The following is a 12,674-nucleotide window of genomic DNA, read 5'->3' as shown; positions in this document are numbered from 1 at the left end:
GGTGGTCCGAGTCCGAACGGCGTGTCTTACGACACCACTTGTAGAGAAGTTTTTCATGGCTTAAATACTCAGGAAATGTCGCCAGCATTACTGAGGGGGAATTTTGCCACCGTTGAAAATTTGATGTTGCTTGGCCTGGGATTCGAACCGCAGACCTTCTGAGTGCAAGGCGGACGTGCTAACCATTGCACCACGGTGGTGGTTGATATAGCTATATAGGGCCCAAAATACCCAAAATCGGCCAACTATGCATATTGGAGCCACATCAAAATCCGATCTTCAAATTATTTTGTAGAAATCGTTTTTTAGCCAAAATAATGAACTTGTAAAGTTTTTCATCGATCGGACGATAAATGTGACATTTAGAGGATTTTGGTGAAATCGCGCCTTTGGTTCCATACAAATTACTATGGGAACAGCGATCGCTATGTTGGCGCAGGTTAACCTTAACCGATCGCCATAAAATTTCTTATATAAGTTTTTTTGGATCAAATGGAAAAAATTTGGGGGGAAGGAAATAAAAAAATTGCTTTTTTAGACACTCTAGTGCCCATAAACAAGTAAAAATTTTAGACCGATCCGAGATTGATTCCGAAGAAGCAGTCTTCTTGACTCGGTTTGGCTGGCTGAAGGTTGCCAGAGATTGGATCGTGTGTTCCACCGACGTAGCCAGGGGAGAGGCTCGGGGGGCAGTGTTGTACGGTATACATATTGATCCGATTATCCGATACATTGGCAACAGAATAAAGGTATCTGTCACCACAAACAATAGCGGTTTTGGCACAGCAGTTGGTATAATTTGTACAGGGTTCGCATAGGGATAGATCTTCATGATATAAAACCCTATCAACCAGATGATGAATATCAACTCCCCGTGAGTTTTCTCACTCTTGACTTTACATTGCAACGGCACAGAGGCACAACTCACGGGGAGTTGGTATTCATAATCGGGCTGTATATGTAGATCATATCAATGCGATTTTGATGACTGTAACTTTGTGAATTTTCCAAACCAAAATAGCACCACGAATCATCATATTACATTACAAATTACACTACATTACTCATTCTTGCCTACAAAAATGTTCGATGACTACGAAGCTATTCAATCATGGGTGCAAGTGGGTTATATCAAAACTTTCGGAATTTTATAAAAAAAAGTCAACTTAGAAGCAGAACCACATTCTCGGCATAAGGTTAAAACTACTTTTCAGATTTAATAGAAGTCTTTGAGTATGCAGTGAATAACACAAAGCCATGGGAGTGGTGGCAATGTTGCCCGGAATTCTTATGGAAACTTTCTCAATCTTAGAGTATTAGGTTCCGATTTTTTAGCAATTCATAGGTAGAGCCCATTTGAGGTGATGAAATATTTCTCTGTGGTTAAAAATTCCAAATTCCAAGCTTCAGAATCATCATCTATATGTATTATCTATATGTATCTATAAAAGCTGCCAATGTGAAATTTTTCGACTCAGCCGACTACTTACTTTCTGCAGAACTTTATTTACCCTTAAGAGAGAAATATTTGACCACGCCAATATTCAGAGTGAGCAAATTAATAAAATATCCACTATAGTTAGATACAATATTTATATCATGGACAAAATGCTACTCATTCTTATTTATAGAACTCATTCCTTTTTCACTATGTTTCTAAGTGTCAATTCGAAACCACAAAACATATCTTTATAAATACTACTCCCACCCGTATGATGCCGCAGAATAATGAACAATAATCATCATGCGACTTATATCTCAGTATTGTCACACACGTTTAAGAAGAAATAGTATACAATTGAAGAAAAAAATGACAATAGGATATTATGTACTTCTGCTGCTATTTGTGGTACATGTAATGGCGGTACAAAACGTCGATGAACATATATGTCCAAATGGTGAGGTATGTTGGAAGGTTACACATTGAAGATTTACGAATAAATTGCATTTAATGTAATTTACATTTTGAGCCCCACCTATTAAACATTTTTTCTTTGTTTTAGAATGAAATGATTCGGAAATGTTGCAAAGGCTACGTGATGATAAATGGACATTGCAAGCCTAATTGTAAAAATTGTCTAAATGGAGTATGTAATGAACCCGATGTATGTCAGTGTAATGACGGCTTTATTTGGAATCAAAGTTTACAATCTTGCCAACAGTTTGGATGTTATTGTGAAAATGGCTATTGTTCACAACCAGGTCAATGTGTCTGCAACAAAGGTTACAGAAAGTTAGAATCAGACTTTTGTGAACCCATATGTGATGATCCCGTATGTCCGAAATATTCGACTTGCGTAGCACCACAACAATGTAAATGTCACGATGAATATGAAATGAATCCGGAAAATGGTGAATGTGAATTACAATGTGATGATGCACATCGTCCCGATAATGAGGGAAAACAATGTGTATTAAAGCATTGTTCATGTACCAATTCGGCTGGTGGTTATTGTTTGCATAACTATAATGAATGTTCCTGTTATGATGGTTATCGCAAAACAAATGATACACATTGTGAACATTTATGTCAAGAGCCGTGTGTTTATGCCGATTGTACTGGACCAAATCATTGTCAATGTTTGGATGATTATCATCAAACTGCCGATCCAAATGTTTGTGAAGAGGAAAACTTGTGCTATGGTAAACCATGCGATAATGGGGTATGTCTATTAGGTGGTATTTGTAAGTGTAAAAGTGGTTACAATAAATCGTTAAATGTAAAATTCCAAATTATATGTGATAGCACAACAATGTTTATTGCCAAAATAATGTCATTATTATTGGGCGTACCTTTAATTTTGGCTGGAATATTTTTCCTAATAGTTTATCTGGTGGAACGAAAAAGAAATGCTTTAAATATTCCCACTGTTCAATATGCTGAAGATGAAGATGGTTATGTATATGCATTTAATAATTAAAATAAATTTTTAATGAATTAAATAAAAATATATATGTATTTTTAATAATTAAAATATATATTTTAATAATTAAAATATATATTTTAATAATTAAAATATATTTTTATATAGTATAAATAAATTTGTATTTTGAAGTTTTATTTGTTTTCCTGTGGGGCCAATGTAGCCTACTTCTACACCTGGAATGTAATCCCACGGCAGCGGTTCTTTGTACCGCAATGACGCGAAACCAAAGTGTTTCGCCCAGCATTAACCCTTGGCAGCTGAAATAACAACATCTGGAATGTATGAACATAATTTAGATATTCCTGGTCAAACATGTCCCCACAATTTGTATCTACAAATCCTGCCAATGTGAAATTCTTTTCGACGAAACCGAACACTTTCTGCAGAGCAAAGAAGTTTTTTGAAATTCTCAAGAAATGTAGGCCAACATTACGATGAGGGGTTTGGAAATGCCGAAACCGTAGGCCCTCTGAATTAAAGGCAGACACGCTTACACTGTACCACTGTGGCTTCCTGGTCACAAATTCGGGCGCGATACAGAGATAGATAGAACATTGATATTCTAAATATCTTCTAAGAAATATATCCCATTATCCCATATAGTTTTGCTCAATAACAGTTATGGCAATTTATCAATTTTTCAAAAAAGAACATTGTCTTCGAGAAAAGCTTCTGTTGTTTCGGTGGTCCATTTTATGCACCGACCATGACCACATTCTCGAACTTAATCTAAATCTATTTTCCTAATTTTTTAATATTCCTTGAGAATACGGTGAATCACACGATGCCATAGGAGTAGTGAGCGTACAATGTTGCCCGACTTTCTATGTTAGTATAGAACATTCATATTTCTTAACATTTCATCGGTCCAGCCTCATCTGAGTAGATGAAATATTTCTCTGCGGTTAACGATGTCAAGTTCCAAACTACAAGAATCATCATCAATATCTATAAAAGCTGCCAATGTGAAATTCTTTCTGCAAAGAAATAATTGACGTGTAATTTTGATATTCTATAAAAATATTCAGAATGAACAAATCAATCATCATATCAACTTTAGTTAGGTATAAAACTGATATTGTTATAAACAAATGCTACTCATTCTTATTGAAAGAACTCCTTCCTTTCTTGCTACGTTTTCTCTAAGTCTCTATTCGTAACCACAAATCTAAACTTTATGAATACAACACGCCCGTGTGATGCCGCAGAATAGTGACTAAACTAATCATCAAGTCACTTTTATCTCCTCAGTATTGTCACGAACGTTTAAGATGCAATAGCAGAAATTTGAAGCAACAACAAAAATGGTAATACGATTTTATCTACTTTTGGTGATATTTGAGGTACAAGTAATTGCGGCACAAAAAGTCGATGAACATATGTGTTCCGTAAAACGTTTAAATTCAAATGGAGAGGTAAGTTTACATGGACGTTACAAATTGAAAATTTACAAATAAACTAGCATTGATTGCAAACTGCCAGACTTTTTACATTTGGAATCCCACCTATTAAACATTTTCCTTTGTTATAGAGTGAAACGATTCGGGAATGTTGCAAAGGCTACGTAATGATCAATAAACACTGCAGGCCTCTTTGTAAAAATTGTCTTAATGGTGTATGTAGTGCACCCGATGTTTGTGAGTGTAATATCGGCTATGTTTGGAATCAAACTTTACAATCTTGCCAAGAAGTATGTTATTGTGAAAATGGCTATTGTCCACAACAAGGTCAATGTGTGTGCAACAAAGGTTACAGAAAGTTAGGACCACACTTTTGTGAACCCATATGTGATGATCCTGTATGTCCAAATTATTCGCATTGTGTAGCACCACAAGAATGTAAATGTTACAATAAGTATGAAATGAATCCGGAAAATGGTGAATGTGAATTACAATGTGATGATGCACATCGTCCCGATAATGAGGGAAAACAATGTGTTCTAAAGCATTGCTCATGTACCAATACGGCTGGCGGTTATTGCTTGCATAACTATAATGAATGTTCTTGTTATGATGGTTATCGGAAAACAAATGATACACATTGTGAGCATTGGTGCCAAGAGCCGTGTGTTTATGCTGATTGTACTGGACCAAATCAATGTCAATGTTTGACAGATTATCATCAAACTGCTAATCCAAATGTTTGTGAAGCGGAAAACTTGTGCTATGATAAACCATGTGACAATGGCGTATGTCTATTGGGTGGTATTTGTAAGTGTAAAAGTGGTTTCAATAAATCGTTAAATGTAAAATTCCAAATTATATGTGAGAGCACAACAATGTTTATTGCCAAAATAATGTCATTAGTATTGGGCATTCCTTTAATTTTGGCTGGAATATTTTTCCTAATAGTTTATCTGGTGGAACGAAAGAGAAATGCTTTAAATATTCCCACTGTTCAATATTGTGAAGATGAAGATGGTTATGTATATTCATTTAACAATTAAAAAATATTTATATTTGCGGTACATTTGTAGTATTAATAAATTTTAATATTGAAGGTTGATTTGTTTTTGTGGGATTGACAATTCACAGAATACCATATCAAAAAGGACGCGATGTCTCTGAGTGAAGTTCCTGGGGTTGCGTTTGTGAATTTCATGCATCTACAGGCATAATACACACATACATATAAAAGGTTCGTCTGTTGATGAGTTTATCTCCAGATTTTCCCTGGTGTATAAAAGAGCAGCGATAGGAGTGAAATTCCTAAACATTAGTTTTCGACGTCAAATAACTGTATAAAACGTATAAAAACCTGATATACTGAACCAACCGTTTTCAATGTTGTTGTGTAAAGAATTGGAAGAGTATTTTTAAATTCCCTGATAATCATAGGGGATTACTTTCTTAGATAAAAACTTCAGGGGATAAGGGTTCAAACAGGACAAGGGAACTACCTGCAAGTATATCTAAAGACGACAAGAGAGAGTGACTGAACACACATTGAGTAAGCTTTACCCTCCGATATATTTAACATCTGATATATAAATGACCGTGGGCATGGTAGCCCATATACCAAAGTAAAATCAAAAATCTTTTCGAATAGTGAAAATATAGATTAAAATAAAACCCCAACGGGTTATATAAAGTACACCTGGTTTTGCAGGATGACAATGAGCTATACACAATCTGCTGTTAAAACAAGTAAAAAAGTATCAGTCGGCTTTGCCGACAGAGATATACCCTCAGCCTGTGCAAATTGAAAAACTTTTTTCACAAAAAACTTATGTATTTAGGGAGTCTCAAAATTTTGGTCGTATGAACCGACAAAAATGTTGATTAGGATTAAAGTTCAAAAATTTTGCGGAAAAGGTACTTAAAGGAATGAACCGACATAGACCATGGGGGTGTCATAGGGGGTTTTTACACCCTTCGGGCTGTTTTCTCAAGAAGTATGGACTTGCCCCTGAAACAACTTTTACCATCGTAATTGAGGCAGCGAATGCAAGTTGCTTCAACAAAAATTAAAGTGATTCAATAGCAGGTCATATAGTGAACTTATCCGAAATTTTGTGTGGGAGGTACGGGATGGAGTGAAAAAATATAGTCCATATTCGAACCTGATCTATATCTGGTAGATATTATGAGAATGTGTAAAGTATGGACCAAATCGGTCACTCCCATCAAGAGGTACCTAAAGGAGTGTACCGATATGGCTTATCTACGAACTTAAACTAAGTTTGGAAACAATATTACGAAGGCCAAATTTTGGGCGGAATCGACATTTCCGTTCGAGAATTATCTTGCGCTTCCACCCACAAACATGGTGTCATAGGGTTTGTTTTTCAACATTCAGGCTATTTTTTCAGGAAGTATGGACTTGCCCCTGAGGAAACTTGTACCTTCGTATAGGGGACAGTGAATACAAGATGTTACAACAAAAACCAAGGCGATTCGAGACCAGGTCCTAAACTGAACTTTTCCGAAATGTTGTGTGGGAGGTACCCGAAGGAGTGGAACGATTGACTCCATATTGGAACCTCATCTAAGTTTGGTAGATATTACACGATGTGCAAAGTATGGACCAAATCGGTTTGTCCCTACAAGAGTTATCGTGCGCACAAGTTTTGCGACAATTTTTGAACATTTGTGGGGGAGGTACCTGAAGGAGTGGACCTATATGGCCCATCTTCGAACTTAAATCGAATCTGGACAAAATATTTCGATACCCAAAATTTGAACCGAATCGATTGATCCGTTCAAGAGTTATCGTGCGCACCAGCCAGACCGACAGACAGACAGACGGACGGACATTGCTAGATCTACTCAAAATTGTCTGAAACGGATATCGTACAAACATACTTGGGGTCTAAAACCATTATTTCGATGAGGCACATTTTTGGTAGTATCAAAGTGTAAATACCCTCTTTAGCCTAAAGGCTGAGGGTATAATGAGGTTTGGCACAATTAAACGAGCTTTCAAAATCCTACTGGAGAACGTTATATGAGAAGTTTCTCTTGAATAGATTTGACACACTACACTATAAACAGCAACATGTGTAGAAATTTACGGACGGTTAAAAATAATATTGAAAAAAGACAAAGTGGGTGGTATCAACGCACAAGAGGCCTCTGAAACAAACATCAATGTACTTGATATTAACGAACAAGGAAATCTTTTATAGCACTCTGTCCCTGCAATAACTCAAATGGTCATATTTGGGGACTCAGAACACTAGTTTATAAACTGTTTGTATGTAACCGTGGTTCTGTCCATGTTAAGCTATGTATGATTAGCTTGTTTAGTGAAATGTACTTGGGATTAAAGTACTTCTTTCCATGGTATCAAGTGTGGAAAGAGCTGCATCAACTGTGATCTTCGTGGTAATCAAAATCACTTCTCTGAATGTGATCCTTGACCTCTAACCTCTTAGAAAGCGCCATGTTTCACACAATGGAACGCGAATAACTTAAACATGACTGATGTTCTGTAAATTCATAAATAATTATTCATTTTTATCATTTTGCGTAAATATAACAAACAGAAATACGTTAGTTGCAGATAAACCTCCTACTGATGGTCTTGCATTATATATAAAAGAATCTAAGATGGAGGAAGACACCGGGGTGGTTGGCTTCTAAAAGAATCATTGTACTCAAAACTCATATAGGCTTAACGATAAGTAAAGTCATTTTCTAGCAGAGGTTCTAACTGTCAGAAAGCATTTCAGTTTGTGAGTTGGACTTATACCCAGCCTCAAAATGCAAAATATTCTACATGAAATAAATAATATCGTAAACTATATTAAGTAACTTGATGAAACGGGATGGTTCTCAATCGTCGTGCTATAAAAGATTTACTTCGAGAAGGCGGGCCACAAATTGGAAGTGGAATCTTGGTATGAAGTATATGAATATGACCTGTGATCTCGCAGCGTGTATAGCAAACTAATTTTTTCTCTCACTAAATAAGCTAGGGATGAAAATCACAGTGGTCATCATCACTGGTCATTAGAGCTTGTTTAGATATCTCAGAATCCATTGAGACAATGTAGATATGAGATAGATACTATGACTTGAAAAACAAGCTATAACTAGGCAACTTTCTACGTCACCACCACTATACTCTACATGCTACTATTCTTTGCATCTACAGACTGCCTCCTTATATCAATAGTGAAACATCTGCTTGAGGAGACTAAGATTCTTCCAGTAAGGCAACACAATGACATGCCCTTGTTGCAGGTTGTTACTGTGAGAATCATCATAGGATCTTCAACAGAGGTTCAATATAGAATCCCCCTAGATTATCAAGTCTATCTTGCAGGATTCAATAACAATCACAAAATGAAGTAGCAGTTGCCATAACCAACTATAGCGTAAATTCGTTCCTCGGATCATATTCTCATCTATCCCAGCTGAAGGACATTAGCTGCTATGACAAACCAGAGTAGTGTGATAACACAGCGCAAAAATACTTCCAAACATGCGATGCAGGCCCGCATAACACATAGTACCTTTACACATAACACACAGTACCAGTAGCTTTGTGGCTACAACCTAAAGATGCAGACACATTCCAAGACCTGGAGATAGAAGCAGTGCAAGATTAAATAGTAAAATGAACACCCAAATACCTATATCATATGGTGTGGCAACTACAAAATCTTTACTTCTATCCAAAGTGAACACACAAGTGACCAAGGGTCTCCGAGCGGACTGGCCGAGGTTACAGTGGCCGCGGTTCCTTTAAATTAACCTAACTAGACTTGTGTATATAGAATAAGGGAAAATCAAGAATGAGATTTACAAAATTCAGATAAATAATCTCTGGTACCGATATAGGCTTCCAAGATTGGATATTCACAATTTATATTTAGGTTCGTCACTTCAAACTGAGATTGGCTTTTCAGTTTACAGCTTGTTATAGATGTCAAGAGGCAATGAGAGATGTGGTTTGACAGAATCTTCTGGAAGTAAATAAGATGCTTGATATCCCTCCTTGCTTAGGCCATCGCAACTTTGGTTCCCTTAAAATTGGAGACTTAACGGCTCTACCAAGATCATAGAACATATACACTGCACCCCGGTTAACTACCTTTCAAAAATTTCAAAAAAAAAAAAAAAAAAAAAAAAATTGAGGCAGTTATGAAAATCCCGCATAGCTACCCCATGTGGGTAGTTACAAAAATCTCATCTCAACCTTTCAAAAAAATGACAACAATTAGAACATAACCGTTAAAAAAGAAAACAGGGTATAGTAGAATAATTCATGTCAAGTCTAGAAATATGTATATAAGAAATTTAGTCATCAGTGAGCTTAACACCATAACACTGGTCATCTTCATTACAATTTAAATGGTCACAGAAATTGATTGTCTGAGAAATACACCAGTGCGGGTAATAAACCGAGAAAATTATTATTTAATGTTCTTTTTGGGGAAAATATTTGGTACTTATAGAAATGTACTTAACCGAGATAGATTTATGTGAAAAACTTTGGGGATTTAGATTGTTAGGCAATTAACCAGAGAGGTAGATAACAAGCCAGAACAACCTTCTTGGTCTTGTTGGGAAAGCCTAATGTTACAAAAGAAGCTGAAGTGACAGTCATTGGCAAGTGTCGCTAGATCTGTTTACACTCACCATGGCCGTCAGTCAGGCATTTCTATTATATAACAAGTAAAAAAGTATCAGTCGGCGTTGCCGACAGAGATATACCCTCAGCCTGTGTATATTGAAACAATTTTTCCCCAAAATACGTATGTATGTTGGCGTTTTGGGCCTTTGAACCGACAAAAATGTTGATTAGGATTAAATATCAAAAGTTTTGCGGAGGAGATACTAAAAGGAATGGATCGAAAGTGACCGTTATGGAAGGGGATCTCCAGCCGGACGGACATTTTTCAATCGACTCCAAATTGTCTGAAACACATTTCGTCCCAAACATACTTGGGGTCTAAAACCATTATTTCGATGAGGCACATTTTGCCCGTATGAAAGTATATATACCCTCGTTAGCATAAATGCTGAGGGTATAATTACATATACTGGTAAATATTTCAGTATACTAATAGGTCACCTGTGCCCTTCACTCACTCCTAATATAAGGGGTCCACCAAGATCGTGCAACCAGAATAATCATAGATACCGGTGCCTTTTGTGGCCAATATTCCCATTTCCCTACATATGGAAAATCAAGTTTCCATAATTCTATGAATCCATGAAAAGGGGTGTTAAAGGACCGACTTTTGCATCAGCCCAAAGGCAAAAAAAAAAAAAACTTAAATAGACGCTGAATTTTGGTTTAAAAGAATTTATGTATTTAAAATTCCAAAGCAGTCCGGTTGGAGTCTCCTAACTTCTACTCATATTCGCTCCCATTGTGGAATACTTCAACTCAAATACAGACAGCGACCAACATTTCATATAATATACACTGGTAAAGAGTATTTTTTAAAGGTATGACAATTTAGCTATTCGCTTCTATTTTATTAGGCTTAAATATGGTATTCAACTTGGCATTGAAGTTTACACTGAAGAAGACAAGACTATCCCAAACTGTATGACAACTTGGTCGGATAAATTGAGACATTCTTTCAGTTGAAATTATCAACACCATATAAAAAGTATTTACACAATTTTTGCGCCAAAATAAAATGAAAACAAATCTATTTTTTCGTTTTCTTTTTCATTCATTACCAAATTATCCAAATACGGCGTTAACGTCGACGTACAATCGTTCACATTCAATAATGGGCAAAGCAACCATCCAAACCAGTGAACGAACGACGAACCATCCATCGCATACGTAAAAGTACAGTCAATAATAAATAAAGAGGAGGCACATAACAACACACAAAACACAGAAACAACAACGACCCATGAATGTGACAGCAGCAGAGAACGGCGGCGTCGCTGTTCTACAACATGTTGTAAGAGAAGAGTAAATACACACAACACAAACAACAACAAAGCTTAAACGGAGTTGTCAAAATACAACATGATAACGTCGATGCTGCTGACGTTGACCGAATAATGTTTGTAAAAGAATACTTTTTTGAATTGAATTTAATAAAATCTTTTCACTTACCATAGCTGGCCATGGGGCAAAACCTTTCATCTTGGCCCTGGAAAACAAAAAATTAGCAAACATTTTCCAAGTAAATAATAAAACTAAGCAAAATTTCAATTATTATTGTGGTAGGAAAAATGCGCGGGATTTTTTTTGCGGCCTCTGCCCGCCCATTGGGTTGAGAACAGGGCAGAGGTTAAGAAAACAACAAATAACATGAATGGTGTAAAATGTTTGTGGAAATTTCCATTTCCACAAGTTTTCAAAAATGAACATAATGAGATTTCCAACTTTTTAATACAAATTGCTTGGTTTATTTACCATGGTAATCACATTGAGGTTATGTTTTGCGCCATTTTTTCTTCCTTAGCCACAAATAAGAAAAAACTTCTTAATGAATGCCCCCCGCATAATAGTTATTTGCCGTGGTTGTAGCCAACGCCACTGCGCTGCTACTATGCTACCAATTCAGCACTTTTTTCCAACCATTGAAATTTTGCCCAAGTTTTCCTTACCACACTAGATCTTTAGGCTTGTAACACAAGATTTCCAAAGACTCTCCATTTCCACCGCCACCGGATAATGATTGTTTTTTCGTTTTCGACATTATGTTATCAATACGAAATTGAAATTTTATTTTGTTATTTGCCGCAATTTTTTTCTTTCGTTTTATTTTTATTTCTTCTTGTTGTAGTACTTCTATTCACACCAACACCACGAAACACACTGTTTAATGCTTCTTCTTCTCCGTGTTGAACACTATAAAAATTTCTTCTTGCTTGTTCGTTTTTGTTTGTTCATGCGGTGCGGTGTATTTTATATGCTGTTGGCAGTAATAACACAAAATCGTTACGCGAATTTGTTGCTAAACAAATAAATTTTGTTTAATTTCTAATAATAATTTTCCATTAAAAAACGAACGATTCTTATTTTCTCTCAACGAATTTTTTCACGGTTTTTGTCTTGTCTCTTGTTCTAATAGTGTGAAGTTGGTTGCAGTTTGTGGATAATTTGTGACGTTTTGTTTTTAGATGTTTTGTACAGGGTTGTATTTTTTCAAACTGCAAAGATTGAATTCGCGTTGCCAACTAATAAAATTTCGGTAAAAGGGAACAATGTATATTGCTTGGTTTACATTCGGCGTCGTTTCGTGATTTCGCGCGGAATCAAACAAAATTTATCATGATTTCGCATACAAAAATGAAATCATCTCATTTCGTGATTTCAGCG

The 12,674-nt window shown here is 36.1% G+C and overlaps 3 protein-coding genes across 8 annotated transcripts in view; 2 read left to right on the top strand and 1 right to left on the bottom strand.

Annotated features, from left to right (window-relative positions):
- The window catches only part of Ndf (Nucleosome-destabilizing factor), a 485,637-nt gene extending 473,175 nt beyond the window's left edge, over positions 1 to 12,462 (bottom strand). For 4 of the 6 annotated variants that reach the window (XR_012410227.1, XR_012410228.1, XM_073967695.1 and 1 more), the window contains exons 1-2: positions 11,960 to 12,441; positions 11,463 to 11,499 (exon numbers count right to left, since the gene is read on the bottom strand). Coding sequence is in view for 4 of the 6 variants with exons in the window: in XM_073967695.1 (XP_073823796.1) it covers positions 11,463 to 11,499; positions 11,960 to 12,051 (129 nt within the window). In the remaining 2 variants the exon portion in view is untranslated. Of the gene's footprint in view, positions 1 to 11,462; positions 11,500 to 11,959 lie in introns of all 6 variants that reach the window. The other 2 variants (XM_073967697.1, XM_073967699.1) reach the window with 1 other exon arrangement.
- Positions 1,782 to 2,921, top strand: LOC141394845 (uncharacterized). Its single transcript, XM_073969861.1, has 2 exons — positions 1,782 to 1,903; positions 2,004 to 2,921. The coding sequence occupies exons 1-2, from the start codon at positions 1,811 to 1,813 to the stop codon at positions 2,919 to 2,921; spliced, it is 1,011 nt and encodes a 336-aa protein (XP_073825962.1). The 5' UTR covers positions 1,782 to 1,810.
- On the top strand, positions 4,183 to 5,426 carry LOC141393994 (uncharacterized). Its single transcript, XM_073967700.1, has 2 exons — positions 4,183 to 4,342; positions 4,459 to 5,426. Exons 1-2 carry the CDS (start codon positions 4,232 to 4,234, stop codon positions 5,371 to 5,373), a joined length of 1,026 nt encoding a protein of 341 aa, XP_073823801.1. The 5' UTR covers positions 4,183 to 4,231; the 3' UTR covers positions 5,374 to 5,426.
- Positions 12,463 to 12,674: the final 212 nt, after the last annotated feature.

This window comes from Musca autumnalis, unplaced genomic scaffold (assembly GCF_047663935.1).
Source record: "Musca autumnalis isolate F117 unplaced genomic scaffold, ASM4766393v1 scaffold_2, whole genome shotgun sequence".
Taxonomy (NCBI): domain Eukaryota; kingdom Metazoa; phylum Arthropoda; class Insecta; order Diptera; family Muscidae; genus Musca; species Musca autumnalis.
This window is presented reverse-complemented; position numbering and strand designations above follow the sequence as displayed.

Bases quoted from the DNA above. Each gene is read 5' to 3' on its own strand.
- LOC141394845 (XM_073969861.1), top strand. From the start codon at position 1,811: ATGACAATAGGATATTATGTACTTCTGCTGCTATTTGTGGTACATGTA. The intron at 1,904-2,003 runs GTATGTTGGAAG...TCTTTGTTTTAG, and splicing joins ATATATGTCCAAATGGTGAG to AATGAAATGATTCGGAAATG.
- LOC141393994 (XM_073967700.1), top strand. From the start codon at position 4,232: ATGGTAATACGATTTTATCTACTTTTGGTGATATTTGAGGTACAAGTA. The intron at 4,343-4,458 runs GTAAGTTTACAT...CCTTTGTTATAG, and splicing joins GTTTAAATTCAAATGGAGAG to AGTGAAACGATTCGGGAATG.